This window comes from Anastrepha ludens, chromosome 2, assembly GCF_028408465.1.
Source record: "Anastrepha ludens isolate Willacy chromosome 2, idAnaLude1.1, whole genome shotgun sequence".
NCBI classification, from domain to species: domain Eukaryota; kingdom Metazoa; phylum Arthropoda; class Insecta; order Diptera; family Tephritidae; genus Anastrepha; species Anastrepha ludens.
The window spans coordinates 69,377,688-69,404,583 of record NC_071498.1 but is presented as its reverse complement, the minus strand read 5'-3'; the positions used below and the strand labels follow the sequence as shown (position 1 = coordinate 69,404,583).

The 26,896-nt window shown below is 37.7% G+C and overlaps 2 protein-coding genes across 2 annotated transcripts in view; one reads left to right on the top strand and one right to left on the bottom strand.

Annotated features, from left to right (window-relative positions):
- Window positions 1-26,896, bottom strand: part of LOC128871765 (uncharacterized) — a 180,831-nt gene that overhangs the window by 123,613 nt on the left and 30,322 nt on the right.
- On the top strand, window positions 4,939-5,709 carry LOC128865629 (uncharacterized). Its single transcript, XM_054105897.1, has one exon. The coding sequence runs from the start codon at window positions 4,939-4,941 to the stop codon at window positions 5,707-5,709; it is 771 nt and encodes a 256-aa protein (XP_053961872.1).

The window sequence follows — 26,896 nt, the reverse complement described above, 5'->3', positions numbered from 1 at the left end:
CGTATGGAACGAATTTAAAAAGTGTTTATTAAATTTGCTCTTCCTTCACTAAACTTTAGAGAACTTTACAGTTTAACAAAGTTAGCTTTCGGCTTTTAAATCTATATATTACAAGTTTGCTTTTCTCGCTTGCTAGCGATGCCGATTGTATGTACACTTCAGCTTCCATTCCAGAAACGCCACCATATTTAGTTGTTCTTTGTGGGTGTCTCCAGAGGCGCAAATGAAGTTCCTAATCTTGATTTTGATATACCCTAAGCAATAATCCGTAGCTGCTTTTTTATGTAATTTAACTGGACTCTAAGCATATCTTTTCAATAGTCAATGAGGATCTCTTGTACATCTGACTAAATAAATACATGCATTAAAAACACTTTTAAGGATACCCCTAATGCAGTTACATATTTATTAATTGTTTAGATACCGTTAGCAAATCGGTAAAAAGGTTACATTTCACTGGCTGCCGTACTGGTTTAAGGTTTAAAATAATTTTATGAACACGCCATGCACGTACGTTCTTACTTCCTTTCAAACCGCCATACATACACATTTGTAAAGGTATTTGCAAGTTTACTTTTAGCGGCGACGTGGTGCACAAAGAGGTTGCAAGTACACAGAGCTTTAATATGCACGAAGCAATTTGCTTAACTCGCATGTGAACCATTGCAGCAATAAGAAAATGCAATCATCTCATTCAGCGCATTTGTGCACACGTTGGCAAATTATCAAAAATAAATATCCAGAACTCAGCAACCTGCACACAGCCATATACATATTTTTATTCGCACAAAAAGGCAAGGGTATTAAAAATAGTCCGGCAGCTTGATATGGTTGAGCATAGCGGGGTGCGACGGTGGATAGGAAGGGGATTTGTAAAGAGTGGAGGATATTTATGGCGGGCAATGGTTGTGTAGTTTGCAAAGGATATTATTACAATTTTATTGACAAGTAAATCTAAGTTTTTTTTGGCTCAGGCAAACGTTTTCATAGTAAGGGGTAACGAAAATATTCTCATTTAATAAAATAATTTGCAATATGAATATTGAAAACTGATGCTACGAACTTTGTGCTTAGGTAATTGAATTAGAGCTTTTGTAAAAATATAAATAGAAAGAAATTTACTCTACGGAATTTCGTAATATTATATTTATGAAAAAAACTGCTATAAATAATTTCGCCGTAGTTAATGGAAACATTTCACTTGAATTTACTGACTACAAAAGCAATTTTAAGCCAAAAGTTGCAAAATATTTTCAGCTTAGTGCACATAATGTGGCCATGGAAACTTGCTTCTATTTCGCTCGTAAAAATATGCACTAGTCTGGTTTACGAGGAATTAAAAAAAATCACTTTAGAGTATCAGTAAAAAAGTACATACTTATATTTACAGCTGCAGCATATTTTGGGAAAATTTACAAATATGTTGAACACTTCGTCCTCTTAATCATGGAAGGGCCTACAGTTTTAAGCCCACCCCGAATGATATTTTTTTATGAGAATCTTTTTCATGCCAGAAATATAAGGCGGGGGAGACCGCTATTAGGTAAAACTTTTTCTATCAGTGTTTCATGCACGAATATGCGAGCCTGTGAACTTCCGAATGTTACACACTCATCAACCCATTTGGCTTTTTGCTAAGAACGAAGGAACTATACTTCCATGGTAAAAACTGCAAAGCCTTTTGCTTGCCAATTGCTGAAGATGCATAGTATGTGCACAGATAAGAGTTCATCCCGGAAAAAAGATTAGAGGAGAATAAGCATTGGAGGGATATCCAGGTACGGTGATAGTATTTATTTATTTGTTCTAAAGTTATATATATTTTTTATTTTTTAATTAAGACTTCGAATATAGTGATAAACGTGATAATATCTGCCAAGTCGTCCCATTTCCTATTGAAAAGATATGAACTGTTTTCGATTTTCCAATAAACTTTCACAAGTCAAGCATATATGTATGTACATATTTAACATCTGAAATCTGCCAGATTTCAATCTTATTATGAGGGCAATCTCCGAAACCAATTAAACATAGGGCATGTGGATCACCCTTCTTAATTTTTTCTCCCTATAGCCTTTCTAACTATGTGCCTTGGATAGGAGAAAGTCATCAAACGGCAACCACTAAAATAGATTTTAAGATTTAAAAAGATTCTTAAGTCTGATTCTGACGTAAAATTATACATTTTTTTAATGGAAAATCCTCAGGTTTTTAGCATGCTTAGAATTTTCCATATGTAGGCATTAAATCATGAATACCCCAACCATTCTTTATATGGTATTTTGCTGTCATTAAAAATCTCCCCATAAAATATCTGTCGTTCGGAGTCGGCTTGAAACTGTAGGTGCCTCCATTTGTAGAATCAAGATGCGTGCCACAAATAGGAGGAGGGCCTCGGCTAAACACCCAATATATCATATATATATGTATGTTGCTATACAAGCATAAAATAACGCGGCTGAACCATATATTTTTATACAGGAAATTTTCGTTCCTGCACGCGACTAAAAAAAAAAAAAAATAGTTCTTATGTATTGTATCATATTTATTATATTTTAGAACTACCCAAGTTCCACATTATTTTCTTACTCATGATTCTAACAGGAAAAAACTGTATAATCAACTTAAAAAAAACAGACTTTGTAGAATCGTAAAAACCAACACAAGGCGTTAGTAATCAACGAAACTTTTCATTTGAATTAAGCTCGGTAGATGGGCTGGACATTTCTGACATGCCTACTGTTGAGAGTACTTTTTATCCAGTACTAAAAAACAAGCATGCTTGCATTCAGTGAATAGTTGTGAAATAGATTTTTAATCCAGACTTAAATTTTAATTTTTATATTTATATACATAGATTAGATTTCAACTAGACACAAATTTAAAACTATTTTTGTAATAAAATTAAGAGTGTTTGTTGCGTAAATAGGTGACTTGGATGTGATCATTATTTGTTTTCATGGATCTTCGAGAAAGTATGTGAAGTTATTTCATCTCACAGGATATTTTAAAATTGTGGAACATATCCTCTAATATATCTTAGGTATTTTTTTAACACGATTATATCATGATTTTCCAAGGAATGTATCTGTGTCAAAAATGATTGGGCGCATATCTATTTCCCTTGAAAATGTACATAGAATGGCCGCGGGCTTGAGGCCTGAGCATACTTAAATTAGACTCAAAACTAATTTCAAGGTCACTGATAATGACAAACCAGTTTAACAAAACTCAAAATGGAGAATTCAGTATGGCGGTTCTGGGCAATAAAGGGCCTTTCAAAATACGAAGTTGCTTGAAAATAAAACATTTACAAATTTTGATTCTTTTAGTTTTCACTATTTTTATTCAAAATGTGGCTTTGAATAATTACATGCAAAAAATTGCATCATTTAAATGCCCATCATGAGCACCTCTACAAGTAGAATTCGCCAAACAGTCGATGCATGAATGCCTAATTGTTGAGAATATTGTATCTCTACTGGAAGATCGTTCAGCAGCACTTTGCGCTGCAGCAGTAACAGAACGTCCAGTTCTTTGACTGGCAGCTTCTTGAATTTTTTTCACCAATCTTTCAATCCTCAACTAATTTGGATGATTTTCGCCGTCCTTTTTTTCAAGCTTATTTTTCAACTCTCCAAAGTAAGTATGAAAATAAAAAACAAGGAAACTCTTTGCCACACAGTGTTATTTTTGACAAAGTATTTATTAACAAAAATATCAACTAGAGCAAGGAAAGAGAAGAACAACACCTAGATAAGTTCAGCCCAGTTTTTTTTTTTAAATGGTTGGATACTGGTATTAAGGTCCGAATTTTCTACAGAAAAAACCTGTTCGAGATATTTATCTGCTCCACCGATGAGCTTCGCTACTGGTTATTCAATGATGCTGAAAATGCTGTAGAAAACAGTCTAGTATAAAAAAAACAAAAATGCATTTGATAAATTGCTCAACATCTGGTCGGCAATATGTTGCAATGAAGGAGGGACGAATAATAAATAAAACTCCGACCAGATCTACAAAATGCTGGACAGTGAACTCTCCGTTGTAGTCAGTAGCATTAGTTAAGCTCTACATGGGGGTGAAGTGTACGTTGCTTCTTGGGGCAATGCACACAGAGGCGTATGGCAGTTGTGCCAGTAGCCTAAAGACCGACCATTGTGGTAGAATGCCACTCCTTTTACCTAAAAATGGCGGATCTAGAGAGGCAAAACTCGAAAAAAACTCGTACACCTAGGTGTAATTCGAACCGTGCCTATAGGATGAATGGCACTACGTAAGAGTGCCTTATAACGGTGACCTCCAGATATCGGGCGCCCTCTGGTTGTAATTAGCCTTATCGCGACACCGGGGCACTATCGTGGCTCGACCTTCCCTTTTCCTTTACTTGTGGGACCACATGGCAGAGTCAAACATTAATTTATTAAAAAGGGCAGGAGTGCTTAATCTAAACCAGGTCGATAACGACCTTTTGGTAAATAGTGCCGAACTGGCAACATCATCGCAGACAGCTAAGGGCAAGCAACGCCCTCCAACTGCCAACGAAATCAAGGATATGGAAGTTGACGACATGGCCCTGGGGCCAGATGGCAAAGCTTCTGCAATATCACCAGAGGAAGAGGATAAACTACTAGCTTCTCCCACTCGTGACTCAGGAAGAAATCATGAAAACAAGGTGCGGCTGTGCGGTGCCGCCAGAAAGCGTCTAAAGTACTTCCTGAGAAAGGGTCACAGCATTGACGAGGCAAGAGACCGGCTCAAAAACCAGCTGATCTGAAGCGACAACGCTCCAGCAGCACCACGCCAAAGCAAAGCTCCCCTAAGCGTGCCAATTAACAGGGGAACTCTAGCGTTGGAAGAAAGGCAGACAAGACTACCGAAACGGAAGGACCAAAGGCAGCAGTGCCTAATCCAGAAGTCAAGGTAGACTTAACAAAAATGTCTTACAAAGACGCGGCGTGTAGCACCAAGTTGGGAATAATACCTCCTAACTATCCTACTACAATATGGTCGACGGAAAAACTAACGGCCATACAACATGCTATCCTGGAGGCTATAAGGAAAAAGCAGACTGGTCCTGCAAAGCCCAAATTTAATAGCTGCAGCTTTCGCCCAGGATACATAGTTATCTCATGCGTCTGCGATGATACGGCTAATTGGCTAAAGGAAGCAGTTCCTAAGCTGAAGCCGTGGAAATATGCACAGCTGAAGATTGTACAGGAGGCAGATATACCGCGCTCACAAATCTTCGTTGGTCACTTTCCAGAATTGGACAGCACCTCAACTGAGGATATTATTAGCCTCCTTGATGGCCAAAATGAGGGCCTCAACACGAACGACTGGCGGGTGCTCAACAGAGTGCGCAAAGGTACTGTGGTAGAAATCACTGTTGCTATCGACCCGATCTCCACAGAGGTCATAAAAACTCTCAATAATTGCCTGAACTACGGGTTCGGTAAAACCCAACTTCGGCCAAAATCTAAAGGCCCGATCGATCCGCCCAAGGTTACCGAAAAGGATTCTGAACCTTCGGTGAAACAAATCTCGGAGGAAGCAGGAGCTTTGACTCCAACGGCTTCAATAGCCCTGGACGATAAAGCCAGTTGCTTCAGACACGAGGCAGAAAAGCCAACAACAACCGGCACATGGCGCTATAACGTGGCCGAGGGCATTCGCATGCGACCCCCGCTGCAGGCCGATGCCCGCTGAGGAAGCAGTCCTGCTGAAAAGCAACCGAGGTAAGAAAAAGGCAGCCATTGCCAAACGAAGGATCACTAGGTGACCTGGCCAAAACAAAAACCTCGTAACAGCAGAAGGAAACTCGGATGCCTTTAAATAAATCTCCATCACGCAAAAGCCACCTCGGACGTGCTTACGAGGAGATTTAACCAAGAACTCTTAGATGTAGCTTTCATTCAAGAACCATGGGTACGTAAAGGAGTCGTTCTGGGACTCCAGAGCGTAAACGGTAAGTTGATATATGCTGCTAACAAAGACCGTCCCAGAGCGGCGTTGATAATAAATAATCGACTAACCTTTATCCCAATTTGACAATTTATTACAGAAGACCTGGTGGCGATTTGGGTAAAAGCGCCAACGAGCAAAGGTGAGCATGAGGTGGTACTTGCCTCCGCTTACCTTCCAGGAGATGAGGTTACTGCCCCAACAAGGGAGGTTATAGCCCTGGTGGAATACTGTCAACAAAAATGTCTCCGGTGGATCCTCTGTTGCCCACACAGCGTGGGGGAGCACAAACATAAATCCAAGAGGAATTCTTGAATTTCAACTTAGGTATAATATATCTATCCTAAATCGAAGCAACGAACCGACTTTCATTAATGCAATCAGGGGAGATGTCCTTGATACTACTCGCTCTAGTCATAATGCTTTGTCCGATGTCTCGAATTGGCATGTGTCAGAGGAAACATCTATGTCGGATCACAGACATACTAGATTTGATATAGGTGCGACCAAACCACAAATGACAATTTACAGAAACCCCAGAAAAACTAATTGGGACTACTTTCACTTTTGTTTAGAACAAAGTGTTAACTGCTCTAGGCGTCATATTCAGCTAATATCTAAGGTTGAGTTCGAATCGAATGAACTACACTCAAACATAACATCTGCGTTTCACGAAAGTTTTCCAGTAAGAGTGAAAAAGCCACAAAGAAATGTTCTTTTGTGGAATAGTACACTTTCCGACCTGCGTAAAGAAACAACAACTTTATGGAATAGAGCTAAATCAACGGGGGACTGGTCCTCCTACTCAACAGCCCTAACCAACTACAACAAAGAATTGAGGAAATCTAAAAGGGCTACTTGGAGGAACCATTGTGAAAAGATTTGCAGTCCTCCGAATGCTATTCGTATCCAAAAAGCCCTACTAAAAGATCACTCAAACGGCATTAGTATCCTAAAAAAGCCAGATAGAAGCTACACAAAGAATCCAGAGTAAACCAGTCAACTTCTGCTGGACACTCACTTCCCTGGATCACTTGTGCTAGACGAGTTCTCTGTGCCGGCAGAAACTATTACATCTGCGAGTGCTGAGAACTTAAAACTAGCAAACAAGCTATTCCATGAAAAGCGGGTACAATGGGCGATATCAACATTCAGCCCATACAAATCTCCTGGTCCTGATGGGATATTCCCCTGTGTTTTACAGCAGGGTGCACACCATATTATCCCTAATTTGACCAGACTATACAAAGCAAGCTTACTGCTAGGGTATTTACCTACAAAATAGGGCTGAAGTTAAGGTTGTATTTATTCCAAAGGTAGGGGAAAACCCGAACAATTGCCTAAATCACACAGACCAATTAGTCTCAGCTCATTTTGTCTTAAAACAATGGAAAAGATAGTTGATCAGTATATTAGGGAAAACAATTGAGCTAACTTCCCACTGCACCGACTTCAATTTGCCTATCAACAGGAAAAACCCAATGAGACTGCAATACACAGCCTGGTAACAGTTATTAAAAAGGCTATTGAGTCCAAACAGATAGCTTTATGTGCATTTATTAACATACCAGGGGCTTTTGATAACACTTCCTATGAGGTAATCTATAATGCCCTATATCTAAAGGATGTACCTGAACCCATCACTAGATGGATAATATTCATGCTGAAATCTAGGACGATCAGCACCAAACTAGGAGGAACAATCAAATCAATCAAAGCCACAAGAGGTTGCCCTCAAGGAGGCGTACTCTCTCCTCTTTTGTGGACTCTAGTCATAGATGAACTTCTCCACAAACTGAACAACCTAGGTTTTCACACTCAGGGGTATGCTGATGACGTAGTAGTTTATGTATTAGGCTGGCATGAGGATCGCATGCAGCAAGCCCTTACAATAATAAGCAAATGGTGCACGGAAAAAGGGCTTTTCATTAACCCATCCAAAACAGCACTTGTACCGTTTACTAGGAGAAGAAACATAAATCTCAAACGTCCGCCCCTTACTGGAACACACTTCAACTCTCGACAGAAGCGAACTATCTTGGCGTCAGTCTTTACAAAACGCTTACGTGGAATTCCCATATTGAGAGAGTTACTTCAAAAGCCACAAGGGCATTCTTTGCCTGCACAAGGCTTTTTGGTAAGACATGGGGACTAAACCCTAGAATGACCTTCTGGACATTCACCACAGTTATGCATCCTTAGTGTGGTGGCCCAAGGTAAAGCAAAGAAAAGCAGTAAACGAATTAAACAAACTGCATCGCCTAATCTGTGTTGGTATTACAGGGGCTATGAGAACATGTCCCACGGATTCACTGGGTGTGCTCCTGAACATACCACCGCTTCCAATCTTGATTGAAAGGGAAGCTCGCTCGAGTGCCTTAAGATTAAAAGATATATCTGAACTTAAAAGAGGGGATATGAAAGGACATTTAAAGACCTTAGAAGACTTCCTACATAGTCCCATTCTTCATAGGGAAGATATATTATCACCAAACCAATACTCTTCAGGAATTTCCAAGTTATAATTAATGAACGCACAGACTGGAGAACTAATTCTATCACTTTCAAACCTGGCTCTCAGCTATGGTTTACTGATGGGCCCAAATTGGAAAATGGTAGAACAGGGGCAGGAATCAATGGGCCTTAATTCAAAAAATCGATTCCGATGGCACTCTACCCAACAATATTCCGAGCAGAAATACATGCCATTGAAATATGTGTGAGAGAATGCCTTAGCAGGAAAATGAAGGTACTCACATCTACATACTTTCAGGTAGCGAACCGGCTCTTAAATCCCTTCTATCAACAACTATCACCTCTAAATTGGTAAATGATTGCCTAAACCTTCTCAACACGTTAGGAAACCTCAACATAGTAACACTAGGCTGGATTCCGGGACATGAAGGATATGAAGGAAATGAAATGGCTGATGACCTTTCAAAACAAGGAGCAGATATGCAACTTACTGGTCCTGAGCCTTTCTGTGGACTCAAAAAAGGCCACATTAATGAATTCCTTAGGAAATGGGAAGAAAGAAAATTTGCTGCACACTGGCTAAACTGCGCCGGTCAGCGTCAAGCCAAACTATTCCTAGGTCCCAACAAAGGAATATCTGACAAGCTTCTCTCACTAAGCAGAGTAGATCTGCGTCTTTTAGCAGGACATCTTACAGGTCACTGCAGCCTGAGGTATCATCTAAATAATATTGGTCTATCTGAGACCAATGTCTGCTGCTTTTGCGAAATGGACATAGAAAGCCCAGAACATGTGCTTTGTGAATGTCCTGCGTTGGGCAGACAGAGACTTCATCACCTTGGTGGTATCGTAGTATCTCCATGCATTCTTTGATACAACAAATCCCAAAGTGTGCTAAAAAATTTTAAAAAGCCTAAAACTCTAGGGTCACAAAAATAGGCCTTTCACAATAGATCAGCTCTGGCCGCAGTGCGTAATGGCCTTCTAATAATAATAATAAGCTCTACATGCTTCCCATTGCAATTGTTCTGGTTTGCCGCCCGAGATGGTGAAAGGCGGCAAGTGTCACGTTAGTAGACTAGGTACTGGTGAGTTTCATAAGATAATTTCTATTTAGCTCAGTTTTAAAATACCTGAGAAAGGAATAGATTATGGGGGCATCAACACCGTGCGACGCAACCATTAATTTTTTATTCTATTGACAATAATGGAGTTGCGAAACTGGCAAAGCCCGACGGGAAACAACCAATCAAGTGAAGTGATCTCCTTGGTCCTAAGACTTGGTCTTGAGGCGGAATGCAATAAAGAACATTTTGTGTTTATCTGAAGTTTGATAGACAAGGGTGACGAATTTTTAGGATAGATGTATTGAGGATGTAAATGCTATATAGAAATTAGTATTGGACAGAATCAGCAGTACCCGATGCTGAGTACTTAAAATACTCAAAAGTTGTCAGTAATAGACTTTAAATTGAAAATTGTACTCAGTATGATTTCACTACACTCAGTGTCACGTTCCGAGTAAGCCTTATACTTGTCCTTAGAGCAGACTTACCGCTCTCAAGATTAATCAGTACAAATTAGTATTATAGAGAGATGATTACTTTTTGACTTGCTTTTTCCCCAAATTTAAGGCTTTGGAGTCTCAGCCTTTTCTAAAAATCAGCTCTTTTTTTTCTCGGAAGCGCTAAATTCTTCCAATCACTAATAAATATTATTGTTGAATATTGAAAGACGTAAAAATGTTTAAATATTTTGATTAAATAAATCCCTAACTCCCTACGCCACTGCGTATGAGTGCTATACGGAACGACGGCAAAACAAACTCATGTTACGGATCCGCCATGCAGTTTGTACCCAACAAATTTTTCAAAGAAACTATAATTCTCTCTGTTTTCTTCCTTCTTACCACGCATTTCTACAATACAAGTGGGATGCATTTTCCATAATCACATTTTAACGCATTTTGCATGTTTGCTCATTCGCTCAAAAAAATAAGTCTCTGCAAATGGTGCAATCAGTCCAAAATGCATTTTAGAGTACGAGTATTAAGTAAAACGTTGATTTTTGCATTTGTACATTTAAGTGAAAAATTCATTTGCTAAATTAATATGCAAGTATGAAATGTTGTATAGAATCCATTATGGGCACGTGCCATGAATAAATTTCGAACAATACCAACACAATGCAGTCATTCATTTGCACGCGCACTCATTTAGTTTGCGGCTGCATTCCCATTCAGTGGGAAAATAGAAAGCAAAAAAAAATTCAAAACAAACCCGGAAAAAAATCTTACTTTCTCGCATCGCATTTGTCTTTCTCTGGAGAGTCTATTTCTATGGTGCTGAACGGTATTTATGGACTGGTGTTTGTGTATTGTATTGCTGGAGAAGTTTTTGGCCTTTTGCAGTGCACAAGTAATGGGTGTTTTTGTTTTGGAGGTATGTAAATTTTTTCTGTCGTAGCAAAACTTCGTGATGTGCATCTAAATTCTCGGAAGTATACCTTTTTTAATATATGTCTACTTTCCTTTTCCTAGATATGTTTGATTTTGTTTGTTTTTTTTAAATCACGATTGGTAACATCGATTTCTCTCATTCATCTGGCAGTTAGAAGTGGCGATGCTCTTTGTCTTTTTTTAAATATTATAAAACCTCTTATTTAAGGAAATTACAAATTCTTACTGAAATACTAATAACTTCTTTTATATATTATTAGCTGCGCAACTAAGTTCTCGCTGTTTTTTTTTATGAAAATACAACTTTATTTTGAACAAAGGTTACAAGTGAATCATTGAAAGTATTGCCCACCACTGGCTACTACTTTTTCCCATCTTTCTGGTAGATCTCGTATACCGTCGCGGTAAAACTGTTCATCTCTTGAGGCTATCCACGGATCAAGCCATTTTTTGATGTCTTCATATGAATGGAACTGCTGGTCAGCTAGACCTTGTGCCATCGATCGGAACAGGTGATAATCGGACGGCACAATATCTGGAGAACATCGCGGGTGGGGTAGGTTTTCCCATTTCAGTGTTTCCTGGTAGGTTTTAACGAGTTTGGCAAGGTGAGGCCGAGCGTTGTCATACTGTAGAATCACTTTTTCATGCATATCCACCTATTGCGGCCACTTCTGGCGCAGTGCTCGGCTCAATCGCATCAATGGCAGTCGTTACCGATCCCCAGTGATGGTTTCGCTTGGTTTTAACAGTTCCTAATAAATAACACCCACTTGATCCCACCAAATTCATAGCATAAGCTTCGCAGCGTGAATATTCGGCCGAGGCGACGACGTAGAAGCATGACCGACGTAAAAGCAGTCCCCATGACTTTCTTTTCTTTTGATTGCTGTAATTAATCCATTTTTCATCACCCGTCACGATGCGATGAAGAAAACCTTTCCTTTTTTGCCGCTGGAGCAGTTGTTCACAGGCGAAAAAACGACGTTCAACATCCCTTGGTTTTAACTCATAAGGAACCCAAGTCCCCTGTTTTTATTAAAATCACCGCCTTTGAAACGACGGAACCAAACTCGGCACGTTGGTTCACTTAAATCAGCATCTCCATAAACTTTTTGTAGCTCTCGATGCGCTTCAGCCGTGGTTTTTTCGAATGAAAGAGGAACATCAACACTGCCCGCTAATGACGATTATTCGGCACAAAATCAGACATTTTCACAAAACCAAAGGTATATGATACCAAAACAAAATCACTAATGTGTCGAAGCAGTTTGTTTGCCATATGCCTAAGCTTGGTTATGACGTTTAGTTATGTTAGAATCGACTAGCACACACTGCTGGCGGCATCTATTGACAAACAGCGGGAACTTAGTTACGCACCTAATACAATAAAACAAATTTCTTAGTACCTATGTATCTTGTCAGTCCATAAGTTCGTGCCTGTTTTAGAGGTGGTTTTAAAATTAATAAAAAAGATTTTTAAAGTATTTATTAATCAATAATACATTTTCCTTCATTATTTACAATGTCTTCCCAACGCTTAGGCAAATTTTTAATTCCCTGCTCAAAAAATTGTTTGCCCTTGGAGCCAAAATACACTTCGATATCCCTTTTTATAGCTTCTTTTGAGGAGTAGTTCTTGTTACTCATATGGGATTGAACTCCACGCAAAAGGAGTGCATGCGGCATTAGCTCTCATCCGGGCTCGTTCAGCTTGCCTGAAAGTGAAATTATGGGTAAAATACGCACGAACTTATGGACTAACCTGATATATATAAATAATTAAGTAAACCATACTCAAAAAAGGTTCAGCTATGCATTTGAAAGATTGGGGCAAGGTGGAAAGTGTGTTCGAAATCAATTCTAAACCAAGTGGTTTTCAAATATCCTTCATGTCAAATTTATAATGTATTATTTTTATTTTAATTTCGATTCAAACTAATGTCGTCGTTTCATCTGGAACTCTTATGTTGAACTGAGATGTCAAATATGCTCCAAAATATTGTGGAACTAACCTTTTCAATACCTTTCATTTGCTACGCATATTTTACTGTATCAGCTGCATTATAATGAAAAACATCGATTTAAGGCTTCCCAATAGTGCGATTCACCCACTTTAAACGATATGGCAGGATTGGACCGAGGGGAAAATCTGCTCCGAAGTGTGCACCTCTGTCTTCACTGACGGTTCCAAGATGGAATCGTGAGTTGGAGCAGGAGTTTTCTCTAAAGCAGTCAATTTATCTATCTCCTTTAAACTGCTGAATTCTGCTAATGTTTTTCATGCAGAAGTCTTTGCGATCCTGCAGCCATGCAAAATGCTTAGGGAGCGAAGGAGATATTAACATTTTCTCCTGTAGGTAAATCGCGATCAAGCCTCTGACGACTCCATGGTGCAGAACGCAATTAGTAAGCTCCTGTAAGGAGGAGATCAAATCTCTTGGGTGTGCAGGTAACATTTCTCTGAACTGGGTTCCAGGGAATAGGAAGATGGAGGGAAATGAAATTGCTGATGAGCTTACCAGGAAGGGGACTGAATTGGCCTCAGAGAACTCCTACCTGGTCATCGACATCTCCCTGACAGTGGTTAAAGGGAACTGTGGATATTATTTCTCAGGAAAGCGCAGAAAAGATGAGGCTCCATTTATTCATGTGCTATTTCGAAAACCCTTTGGCCCCAGTACAATATACGAAGGACTCAGATAGTCTTTTGTACTCCTCGCCATTCATTTTCCAAACTCGTAGCTGTGTTTACCGTGCACTGGACGATCGGCACACACGCGGAAAAGCTAGGGTTACCATTTAACCCCCTTTGCAGAAGCTGTGGGGACCTTTCACAGAAGGAGACTGTTGATCACTTTCTCTGTAAATGTCCGGGTTTGGCAGCTAGACGACTAAAGTCACTGGGTGTGCCTTTCTTCGACAGCTTGAAGCAGTGCGCCAAGCTAAGTCCCATCAATCTTCTCCATTTGATTGGAGTACCAGTTAATCGAAGCAGATTTAGCTTTTCGGAGTGATTTGTCCCTTAGTGACTTAAAGCAAATTTATGGATATTAGAAATAGTTGAGTTAGTTAAGTTAGGATTTGATAGTGTTAGCTTTCTACTGATTTCAACTAGTGATCCCGGAAATCTTTCCTTTCCTCTCGTGTCGGCATCAACCGCAAGGGTTAAAATTGTAGTTAAAGATATATGGCAAAGCGAATATCGTTAAAACATGTTAATGGATGCCACTACAGTTCTTCTCTTTCATTTATGAGAAATATGTAGCTACGGTGTCCATAAATGCGCATCGAAAATCCGGGACACCTCTAATATTAATTATAGGAATATCATACTCCTGTTTACGTAATACAAAAATAATTCAGGCTGTCCACGTACATTTCAAAATACCGAATGAAATTCGAGGCAAAGACTGGACACTTGGGAGAAAACAGCACTAAGAAATAGTGTAGCTTTCGTGGAACCATGTTTAAAACGCATCAGTAGCTTCAGAAATTACCAGCAACATACGCAAATGGAAAAGAAACAACTTTCCTCTTTTCTTTATCTATTTATACGAAGTATGATTAAAAGTAATTCCATTACAGGAGTAAGGCAATTAGCAGCTGGGGCTATCGGCTGCGACTTGCCTTTTTATATATATTATATATTAAAACAACATGGATTTTAGCTCATAAATCCTCATAAGAACCATATCACCAATACGTAGTATGCTATTTTTACCGTAGTCAGTTGTAGCTGGTATATCAGCGTTCACCAACGGCTTTAAGTTTACCCATTTTGGTAGAAACCTGAATTTTATCGCACCAAGGCTTCTTCTTCTCTCTTAATGATATACTTCAAAGAAGTGCATGAAATAATTTACGCAATTACAACGAAAACAATAACAACCGGACAAAGGGTTTTGTCAGAATTTTTTGCTGAGCGCTGATTTTGAAAAATTATTTCCACTATTTGTAATCTTTACTCGGCTAAAAGTCCTCGCATGCTACAAAAGTTTGGAAGGGTGTACTGTACAAAAATATAAAAAATATGTAGAACAAAACAAAAAACACCCCTTACGTGCCAAATACCTAAATGCAGCGTTAGCTGTAGTTTGCATTTTGGTTAATAGCAGAAAGTCAGTTGTTGACTGAATTATCTCGAGGGACAATACTCGAAATTCCACAATAGTTTTTGACTAAAAATTTGTTTTGGAAGTTTCATTTTTACCACTATTTTATTTACCATTGTTTTCCTAAATGTTAGCATAGACTCTTTTTGACTTTATTTTTATTTTATTTTTCCATTGGTATAGAAATTTAGTTTGAATATTCACTTTACTTTGCCATTCTCGTTAATTTTCTTTTGCCTCATTGTTGTTTTGTCTCTTTTTGGTTTTGTTTCTGAGAATTATTTATTTTGTTCTTGGCAACCAACTTCATTAGTTCTCATTTATAATTGAGTATAAACGAAAATATTTGTTTTATGCTAAATTTGTTAACAAGGACCAGTGGGAGTGAGCGCGAAAAGAGGTATGAAATTTCACTAGTTAACCTATGGGTACGAAACGAATGGTCTGTGCTGGACATCAACAACCCAAACGCGGAACATTATTTTGCATGGTAGTGTAATTTTTAATTGTCCTCCACTTCGATATGGGAAATATTTATTTTTATTTTTTTATTTTATTTTATAAAGGTTTACATAACAATAAAATTATTATACAAACTGAAAGTAGTGCAGCGCTAGCATCGGAGGCTTTCGGCTGGCAGGTTGATTATGGGTCGATTAGATCCGACGAAGTAGATCAGTATCTTTGAGATAGTTATAATAGGACTATGAATAAGTTCGTGCGGTTTTACAACAGATGGCGTAACTTGATTATTATTCCATCGATCCACATTTCCAAACATTCATTGGAGAGCTACTGTCGTAAGGCACAAACGTCAGTATAAGTTTTTTATTTGAAGCGTAAACAACAATATTTTTACCACACTTGAAAATGTCGAATTTCGTGCCAAATAATGTGTTTTTGCGGGGAATTCTTCTTCATTATTTTAATATGAAGAAAAAAGCAGCCGAAAGTCATCGTATCTTGGTGGAAGTTTATGGTGAGCATGCTCTATCTGAGCGAACGTGCCAGAAGTGGTTTGCACGCTTTAAAAGTGGTGATTTTGGCTTGGAAGACGAAGAACGCGAGGGTGCGCCGGCAAAGTTCATGGATACCGAATTGGAGGAATTGCTCGATCAAGATCCGGCTCAAACGCAAGAAGAGGTTGCAAAAACTTTGGGAGTTGATCAATCAACCATTTCCAAACGTTTAAAAGCCATGGGAATGATCCGAAAGGTAGGCCATTGGGTGCCGTATGAATTGAAGCCAAGAGACGTTGAACGCCGTTTTATGGCATGCGAACAACTGCTTCAACGGCACAAAAGAAAGGGTTTTTTGCATCGAATTGTGACTGGCGATGAAAAGTGGGTCCATTACGACAATCCAAAACGTCGGGCAACGTATGGATACCCTGGCCATGCTTCAACATCGACGTCGGCGCAGAATATTCATGGCCTGAAGGTTATGCTGTGTATCTGGTGGGACCAGCTGGGTATTGTGTATTATGAGCTACTGAAACCGAATGAAACGATTACGGGGGATGTCTACCGACGACAATTGATGCGTTTGAGCCGAGCACTGCGAGAAAAACGGCCGCAATACGCCGATAGACACGACAAAGTTATTTTGCAACATGACAATGCTCGGCCACATGTTGCACAAGTGGTCAAAACATACTTAGAAACGCTCAAATGGGATGTCCTACCCCACCCGCCGTATAGTCCAGACCTTGCGCCATCCGATTACTATCTCTTCCGATCGATGCAACATGGCCTGGCTGACCAGCACTTCCGTAATTACGATGAAGTCAAAAAATGGATCGATTCGTGGATTGCGGCAAAACCGACCGAATTTTTCACAAAGGGAATCCGTGAATTGCCAGAAAGATGGGAAAAAGTAGTAGTAAGCGATGGACAATATTTTGAATATTAAATTTGTAACCATTTTACGTCAATAAAGTTTCAAATTTCAAAAAAAAACCGCACGAACTTATGCATAGTCCTATTATAATATAGATATGTTGACTTCGGTTGGATTTTTTAATATTTCAAGAGGGTCAATGTTGCGAAGGTAATGATGTTTAGTCGATGCAAGGTTAGGGCATGAAGACAGAATGTGATTTATATTCTGGGTTTAGTTTGCAAAACGGGCATAGATTGGGTCGAATGCCTTGAAGTATATGGGCGTGCGTAAGTATTGTGTGGCCTAGTCGAAGGCATATGTATGGTGTGACCATATTCGTTGGGATTGACTCACTAAAACCTGGTTTTACACGCTTAGGATTAACTAAGGAGTAGGGATGGTTATAAATACTCCACTCGCGTAGGAGGTCACTTTGCCTTTGGTGTTTTATGAGACTGTAGATGTCTTGTTTAAAGATGATATTGGTTGTAATGGTAGGGGTGATTCTCATTTGTTTCGCAATTTGGTCAGCATGTGTATTACCATTAATATCTGCGTGGCCAGGAATCCACATAAATTTGATTTTTATGAGAAATATTAATCTACCGAGATAGTAAGGACCTGACGCTGAATTTTCATTCAGAATTTTTATTATTTGACATAATACTTTTAAAAGTCAATTAAAAAATTCTCACTTTGTCCTCACTCGATCAGCATTTATTTTGCTCGACTTTATTTGACAGGTCATTTTAACTCAAGCCGTGACGAACACTTTCCCTTACTTCCACCAAAGCCCTCTAAGGACTACGCTTTCGGCAATCTAACATTGTTTAAATAGGGAAACCTCGTTTTGTGTTTCCTATCATAGAAACAATATCTTACTTAAGTAGTGCGAAGCTATTTAAAAAGACACAAACAACAATATTTTCAAAAACTTTTCCAATATTTCTATGAAGCAAAATTCAAAAATTATAATTATTTCTGGTATACGAGGGTGGATTGATAAGTCTTTAGAATTGCGACATCTATCGCTCATTAATTTACTTAATTATTGTGATCGTTAAAAGTGAACTGTCGAAAGCGAGCTGTCAAAATTTCATAACATATGGTCAAACGGTACTTTTTTGAGAATTATTTTTGCAAAGCACTATTGTATTTCTATTAAAAATGGAAAAAAGTGAACTTCGTGCTGTTATAAAGTACTTTCATTTGAAAGGTTTAAACCAGAAACAAATTATTGAGGAGTTGCAGACAGTATTAGGGGAACATGCACCCTCAAATGCAACAGTTTACAATTGGGTAAACGAGTTTAAACGTGGTCGGATAAGCACCAAAGATGAGCCACGCTCTGGGAGGCCAAAAGAGGTAAAGACTCCAGAAACGGTGGAAAAAGTGTACAAAATTGTCACACAAGATCGAAGAACTAAATTGAGAGAGATTGCTGACATTGTGAACATTAGTTATGAACGTGTGCATAACATAATACATGATGAATTGGGTATGAAAAAGCTTTCAGCAAGATGGGTGCCACGTTTGCTAACTCCTCTGCAAAAAATGAACCGAATATCGACTTCAAAAGTTGGTTTAACAGAAATCGTGTTTAACAGAAATCCATCGGAATTTTAGCGTCGTTTCATAACGATGGATGAAACGTGGATCCACCACTATACACCAGAGTCTAAAGAACAGTCCAAACAATGGGTAGAACGTGGCTCAAGTGCTCCAAAGAAGGCAAAGGTCGTTGCATCAGCTGGTAAGGTTATGGCATCTATTTTTTTGGATGCACAAGGTATAATTTTCATAGATTATCTTGAAAAGGGTAAAACCATCACAGCTGAATATTATTCATCTTTGTTGGATACATTGGACCAAAATATTAAGCAAAAACGGCCACATTTGAAGAAGAAGAAAATCCTCTTTCATCATGATAATGCTCCTTCACATTCATCTTGGAAAACGTAGGAAAAAATAAATGGGTTAGGCTATGAATTGCTCCTCATCCACCATATTCGCCAGATTTAGCTCCCAGTGACTTTTTCCTTTTTGCAAATATGAAAAAATGGCTCGGCGGAAAAAGATTTGTGTCAAATAGTGAAGTTATAGCTGAAACAAATGCTTATTTTGAAGGTTTTGAAAAAACTTATTTTAGAGAAGGACTAAATATGTTAGAAAAGCGTTGGAAAAAATGTATTGACCTAAAAGGAGATTACGTTGAAAAATAAATAAATTTTTTGTTAAAAAACCAATGTCTAGTTTTTCATTCTAAAGACTTATCAATCCACCCTCGTAGAACTAGAGTCGGAAAACATGGTCTTTCCTGGTGCACTGTTTATTTCTGAAGACATTGGAGCAGGGGTTGAAGTAGAAGGGGAAGGATTAGCAAAGAATGTTTAAATTTAAGGAAGTCTCTTAACTTCCTTGTTATTTTCCCGCAGTTATCAGAAAGAGCGAGAATTAAGGTCTTAAAATAAATATCATAGTAGAGAATTCTTAAACGAAGCCCAGGAATTAGCAAATTAAATATGTTTTTTAATAACTTATTTTTTATTTCAATTTAATTTTATTCAGTTCATGAAGTACATCTTACAACATTTAATTCATTTATTGCTCAATCGAATAAAAAATAGGACCAGAACCAGAAATATAAATCTTGGCGAGCAAAAATCAATATAAAGGGTTGACTAACGATTTTTTATGGCCGGAATTGGATGGTATTGATCAGTACAACGTTTATTTTCAGCAAGACGGCGCTACTGCCACACAAGCTACGAAACCATTGATCTTTTACGGGAAAAGTTTCCGGACCGTGTTATCTCTCGAGGAGGTGATCACAATTGGCCACCGAGATCTTGTGATTTAATACCTTGTGACTTTTTTCTTTGGGGCCATGTGAAAGAGAAGGTCTACGCCAACAGCTCAGGGTCGAATCAATACCTCAAAGACGGAATTCGTGAGGCTATCGAGGACATAGGGCAGCTACTTTGCGATTCGGGTAAGGAAAATTTCATGAAAAGGATATTGTCCTGTAAGCGTGGTCGTGGTGGTCATTTGCCTGATGTTATTTTTCACTATTATATATATAATATAATTGGCGCGTACACCCTTTTTGGGTGTTTGGCCGAGCTCCTCCTCATATTTATGGTGTGCGTCATGATGTTGTTCCACAAATGGAGGGACCTATAGTTTGAGGGACCTACAGTTTCAAGCCGACTCTGTAGGGCAATATTTTTATGAGGAGCTTTTTCATGTTGTTCAAATGTTTTTCTTAATTTTTGGTGTTTCACCGAGATTCGAACCAACGTTCTCTATGTGAATTCCGAATGGTAGTCACGCACCAACCCATTCGGCTACGGCGGCCGCCACTATTAATGAAAATAAACATCCGATCATTTATATTAAAAAATAGCATTTTTCTTTGAATATCAAAATAGCCCGTCTGTTTGGAAAACTAATTATACATAATATTTGAAGCATTATAAAATTCCCACAAAGGGCTAGAGATTTGAGCGAAGTAAAAGTAATTCGCTTCTACATGAACTGGAGAATGGAAGCGCAAACTCTGTGAGGAACATACTCAGGAATATCAGGCCAGCAAATGCTAGCAATGATTAGATTAAAGACAAATATTAAACATCGGCCAGTTCTTCTATTTTGCAGCGATGTCAGACCAATAGGCCAGCAGCTCGCATTCAGAAAAATTAAGAGGTCGAAAGGCAAACGAACGAGTTTTCTCTAAACTTCTTCGATTCTATTGACATGACAGCTATAAATTGCTTTCCAAATAACCCACGCCGTATTCTAATTTTGAGCAATTTAACATGTTTTTATTTATTTACTTAAGTCTACAGAAAATGTTCTTATAGACTAATTCAGTTAATTAAATATGGTAAACAGATCAAGCTTCAATTTTATAATATTATCATTAAAGTTAATGATGTTACAATAATTGTTACACAATCGCGCAGATCGCACAAGAGATTCATTAAAGGCATAATTAGTGGTATTACTAGAAAATTTGGATAAACGATTAATTCTTAGACTAAAAAAAAATATACGGCTTTGAAATTGGCTTAATAACTCCTTACAATCGATATTATCATTAATGATATTATAGAAAAAGATTATTCAGAAGTATATTCGCCTATCATGTAATGACTGTAAGCCAAGTAATTTGCGGCGACTTACATAAAGGGCAGAATAATCTTGCGCCCATTTTAAACAACGCTATTTTTGTGAAAATCTTTCGTACAATTTTGATTTTCTTCGAATGAAGCTCATAGTATGGGTTCCATATTAATGAACAGTACTCGATGCGAGATCGTACAAAGACAATATAGAGGGTTTCAACGTTCGAGGGCTTTTAAAATAGGTGGAGTTTCTTCTGATGAAACCAACTATTGCAAATGCTTTAGATATCACATAATCAATATGTTTAGTGAAGCAAAGTCTAGTATCAAAAATAATACCAAGGTCTCTCATTTCCTACTTAAGATACAGTTATTTAATTTGTAGTTAGCACAAAAGTAATTTGGCTTCCTGGTATATGTTAAAATAAAAAATTTATTGACATTCAGAAATAATTTTGAAAGGCATCGAGATCCGACTGTAAGTTTTGACTACCTTTTAAGTTATATACCTCTTTGAGGAGTTTTATATCGTTCGCAAACATTACACAGTATGCAAACTTGAAATGTTTAGGTAAGTCATTTACGAAGATAGTAAACAGCAATGGTCTGCTATGAGTCCCTTGCGGTATACCAGACCATGCACTGCCTATGACTTTAGACACAATTGGCCCAATTTTCACTAATAGTCTCCTACCTTTTAAGAAACTGGCGAAAAACTTCAAGAGATTTCCTCCAATCGCATTGTATTCCAACTTATACAAAAGTATTGAGTGGTCCACCTTGTCAAAGGCTTTCGAAAAGTCTGTATAAATTACGTTTACTTGGGAACAGTTTTTAAATATATTTATTATTTTAATTAAAAACTAATGGAATAAGAAATACTTTCCTAATCCAAATAGTGGTCACTAAAATCCTGTGCATATCTCCACAGGAATGCTAAGTTACAATAAACCTTGGGAAGCTAATAACCCTCATGATTTACAAAAGTAAAGCGATTATCAAAAACAATGCCTACTTCGATAACGTTTTTAAAAGAGTTTAAGATCATCGGCATGCAATTTTTCTATGCCTTAGATGTTGATATCATTTAGGCCTCCAAGCAACGAGCTTCTTCTTGAAACCAGCTTATGAAAATGATTCCAGTTGGTCATTTGGCTAGCCTTTAGTTCTTTGGCACTTCAATAACTGCTCATATGTGGGCCTGACTACACGATTTTCATGATTTTGTACACATTTCCGACGATTAGCCGAGAGTGCTTTGCTTTCGACTTCCATATTGCCAGTACAGAGTCATTCGAACCAAAACAAATTTTGAAGAAAACAAAGTGAATTTAAATGAAATAATATTGAACCTGTGAAAAGTAAATATGACTGCCCAAATATTTATGAGGGCAATACTATAATATCATACTCAAAAAGATTTCTCAAGAAAAATACTTATGAGTACTAATTTTTATTTCTTCAAAATATGGAAAAATAAATAATTGGGTACGACACTTCTGTTAGGTGTTTGGCTGAGCTCCTCTTCCTATTTATGGTGTGCGTCTTGACGTTGTTCCACAAATGGAGGGGCCTACAGTTTTAAGCCGACTCCGAATTTAAAGAGACTTAAGGGGTTAGATACGTCCAGAATTAAAAACAAATAAGATTTTTTTTTTCAATATTTCGAAACTATAGTATCTTAAGAATATACTGTGAAATTTTCGTGCGGAAATTCCCAATGTTAAAGCTTCTACAGCTGAATACCTTGGTAGAGAGCGGTCCGCGCGCTCCTGTACCTCAAACTTTAAACTCGTTTTCCTCGAAACTACTTTTTCCGGTACGGTCTGCATGACAACTCATACAGTTTTTAATATTTTTTGATGCGGTTTTTTTTTTAATATTTCAAAGTGTACTTTGGATCACGTGATTTTTTATATACTAATTTTTGTAAAGAAAAATTATAATTTTATAAAGTTTAAGTACGAATAAACAATGTATACATTTTTTTATACTTATTTTTATTGATATCGCTTCTAAAACCGGTCGGTCTTTGGAATAATTTACCACTAAAAATTAAATCTATAAAAGAGAACTTACACATCAGAAATGAATTGCTTCACTACTATGCCGAATATTGCTGAATGTACGCAAATAATTTCTTATTATTTAATTCCAATTAATCCCTATGCCACTACCATTACTATTTTTTCTTTTATTTAATACCTTCTACAACTTCAACTTTTTCTTTTACTGCTTTTTTATTACTACTGTAATTTTAATTTGATTGTTAATTTTTGTAATCTAGATTTAAATATGTAATCTATTGTTATGGTCAATCATGGTAAATACAATCTGGGGTTGTATGTTTAACTCAAGTTAAATAAATAAATAAATAAAATAAAAATGATTAAAAATTCGATCAATGAAAATAAAATAATGAAATTTTCGGAGGTATTATTAAATCCATTCAGCCCACGTAAATCTTAATATATTTCCGAAATAATTGGAAGGAGGTCTTAGATTATGGAAAATTGTATAATTTCGATGGAGAGACAGAATAGATTTTTTTCTATGGAGAGTGCTGTAGAGTATTGGATAATATTAATTTAAAATTCAATATTAGGAAAAATTCCTATGAACGTTTCCAAATTAAATTCTGAACAATTTACTCCAATAGGCATTACTATTATTACGTTATGCAAGCCAAAATTGGTCAAAAACAATGTCAAAGAATCTGGAAAATTCTCACAGGGCTAACTATCTCTATCTCTGTCTCTATTCTTTCCTATCTCTTTCTCTGATACTTTTCTCCCTCCCTGCTTGACTATCTACCCCCTTTCCAGAGCTTTAAATACAATGGGCTTTTTAGCCTGAGTGTTTTAGGAGCCACCAAATCTCCTGGGGCTCCTTGGCTCGACCTTTTCAAATTCAAATTCAAATTCAAATGTCGAAGAAAGCTTATTTAACTCAAAGCAAATGATATCGTATCTACAGTTACTTTTTGGTTACAGTTACTTCTTGAATGTAGCGTACTGGCTAATTGAAAAAAAATGGCAAGTATTGGAATTTGTAGTGACAGTCAAATTGCACTAAGAGCCCGGCTTATCTTAATTGGGCGTCTGAACATTGTGTTATTACAAGGAACGAGTTGGCTGATACACTGGCTAATGAAGGATTCTGCATCGAAACAGGAAATTAGCGACCTTTCTCGTGAAACTTAGTAGGAGCGACCTAAAGGACAGTTGGGTGTAATAACTGGGCACAACGCCTTTGGTCAGCATATAGCTACCATGGGAATCATTGGCGACCCAATATGCCCATTCTGTCCCGAGAATGACTATTTGCTCTGTCTGCCGTTGTCTAGAATCAGGCTTAGGCGGATGGGTTGCGATGTACTGAGTACGGATAAAGTTCATATTCTTCCTCTGCCGCATCTCTTAAGATTCATTAATGAATCCAAACGATTTGCGGAAGAGTGACTTCAAACCAATCCATATAATATCTATGCTGTTCCTTTGTGCTTTCCACTGTAATCTATCCGGGTGTAGTACAATGGTCTCCCTGACTGAGTGCTTGGACTTGTCCAACCCCCTCCAAGCTAATCTAATCTATCCATAGTTACTTCATTGTATAACTAAATAAAGAGTCCCTTTTTCCCAAAGTCTAATAGATTTAAAATTTGCAAAGGCTAGCATTAAAGTCTAAAAATACTGGTTGCTACATTTCTAAAACTAACAATAATCGCCTTTATTGTTTCTGATTAACTCAAATTTAAAGTTCAGAGTCAATTTTCTTAAAATTTTGCTTTTTAGCTTCGTTTCCTGCCAAGCAACTAACCCTGTAATACACAGAACGAGTGTCACCCAATCGGGGGATTTTTTCCTTTTAATTTTAAAGATATTTTTACAGCTGCTGAAGATTCATAATAAGCTATTTCCTGTGATTAGCAATTTACGTGAGCTTTGAATAAATTATTTTATAATCCTTAGAATACTTTTAAAATGTTGCATACTAATCAAATTTAGTCTTTAAGTAGATACCAAGTTTGATTCGAAGGTCAGAGGAAATAGAAGCACCGACTGAAAATTCTCGCTCTCATTTAAGCTTGCATTTCTAACATGCACCAGTAACTCTAGAAACACAAAGTGGGGCAAAGGGCACATAAAAATGGATTTATGGTTGATGAAATTTCATAAGGACCACATGCCAGTGAATAGTTTGGCTAATATCAGTTGCCCAAAAATAGTAAAATTATTAGATTATTAAAAAGATGAAATGGCATACAAAGCAACCAAGCAACTGCATAGCTTTTTGATGAGCTGCCACGCTTGGCATTGACATAGCAGCTTTTAAATTATAAAATCGTGATTTAGCTGCGAAGAGGCGGTCTGTTAATGAAACTGAACTAATATGGTAAAATATATACGGAACACAACTACAATAACTGCAGAGATAAAGGAAGGAAATGTACTGTCACACGACGCTAATGATGCTCATAAAAAGGGGATATTTATATATATGAGTATATGGATGTATACAATGTGTATGAGCGCTAGTGAGCAAATGAGATATTGTGCACATTACGCTTGAGGCAGCCATGAGCCGAGGTAAAGAATTGCTCACATGTGGCCTGCATCATGCTGGCTGAGTGATCCAGCTGTGTGGTAAGCGGACTTCACAGCGAGTGAACGATTTGAGCGAATACATACATACACATATGTGAGTGCATATATAGCATACACTAAAGTACGGACTACGAGAGGTATGGCCAACCATTTTTTGACTGCACTGAGAGCGTGTGGGTGCCAGCTAAGTTTGTGGTGCGCTTTGCACGTACAAACCATCACGACAATGATGGTTGCCGCATAAATCAGAAATATAAACAAAATCGGGAAAAAGCACGCTGCCCAGGGAGCTTGGCCAGTCAAAAGTAAAAACTCGTGTTGGTTGCCGCAAAGGGTTGGCATTGCGGAGATACTGCACCACCATCGGGTCACGATATGCTTTTTGTTGCAGTTTGCAGATATATTCGCTTTTCAGCGCACAATGGCCGATAAAAGCTTTTGTTGGTGCAATCGCCACTAATGCATTTAAATACAAAAAATCCATTTTCGCATTTTATAATGAAGACATTATACGCGTTGCTTCCTTTTTTGGATGCGCCATCGGTCGTGAATAGTTTTCTGGTGTACAATGAAAGCTGGAAGAATAGATATTGTAATGAGTGGTTGATTGCGGTTTTAACAAAGAAATGAAATAGTTGAAAACAACTTTTTAATATTCATTTAGGGATATGCTTTAAAGTCAAATTTAATATACATGTAAAGGGTGTGCATACAAGCCCATTAAAACTTAGCGCTATTACTCAAAGCGACGTACCGCATAGAATTTCTGCAGATCCAAGAACTAAATGTGAATAGGGTGAAAAATTTGTGCAATTTGAAGTGATTTTTGTGGGTATTTCTGAAAGAAAAGGGATATGTCCATAACTGTATGAACAATCTCTGACAGAAATTAGGTCATCATCATGTCCAAAAACCGTCGAACTTTTTGGCCTTGGTATATATACATGTAAAATATTTGGTAAATAAAAAAATAGTAATTGGCGCTTACACTTCTGTTAGGTGTTTGGCCGGGCTCCTATTTGTGGTGTGTCTTGATGTTGATCCACAACGGGGCAACTCGCCGACTCCGCATATTTTACAGATTTTATTATAAGCCCATACTATGCCGTTTGCTATGCAAGTTATGGCGGTTACGCTTCTATTAGAGAGACTATAATTTAACGTTATAGCTATAGCTAGGGTGATTTTTTAAGAGCTATAGGAAAGTTTTCCTTAAATCGATAGTACAGTCCATATAATTTAATGTTTGAAGATTATTTCATGCAAATG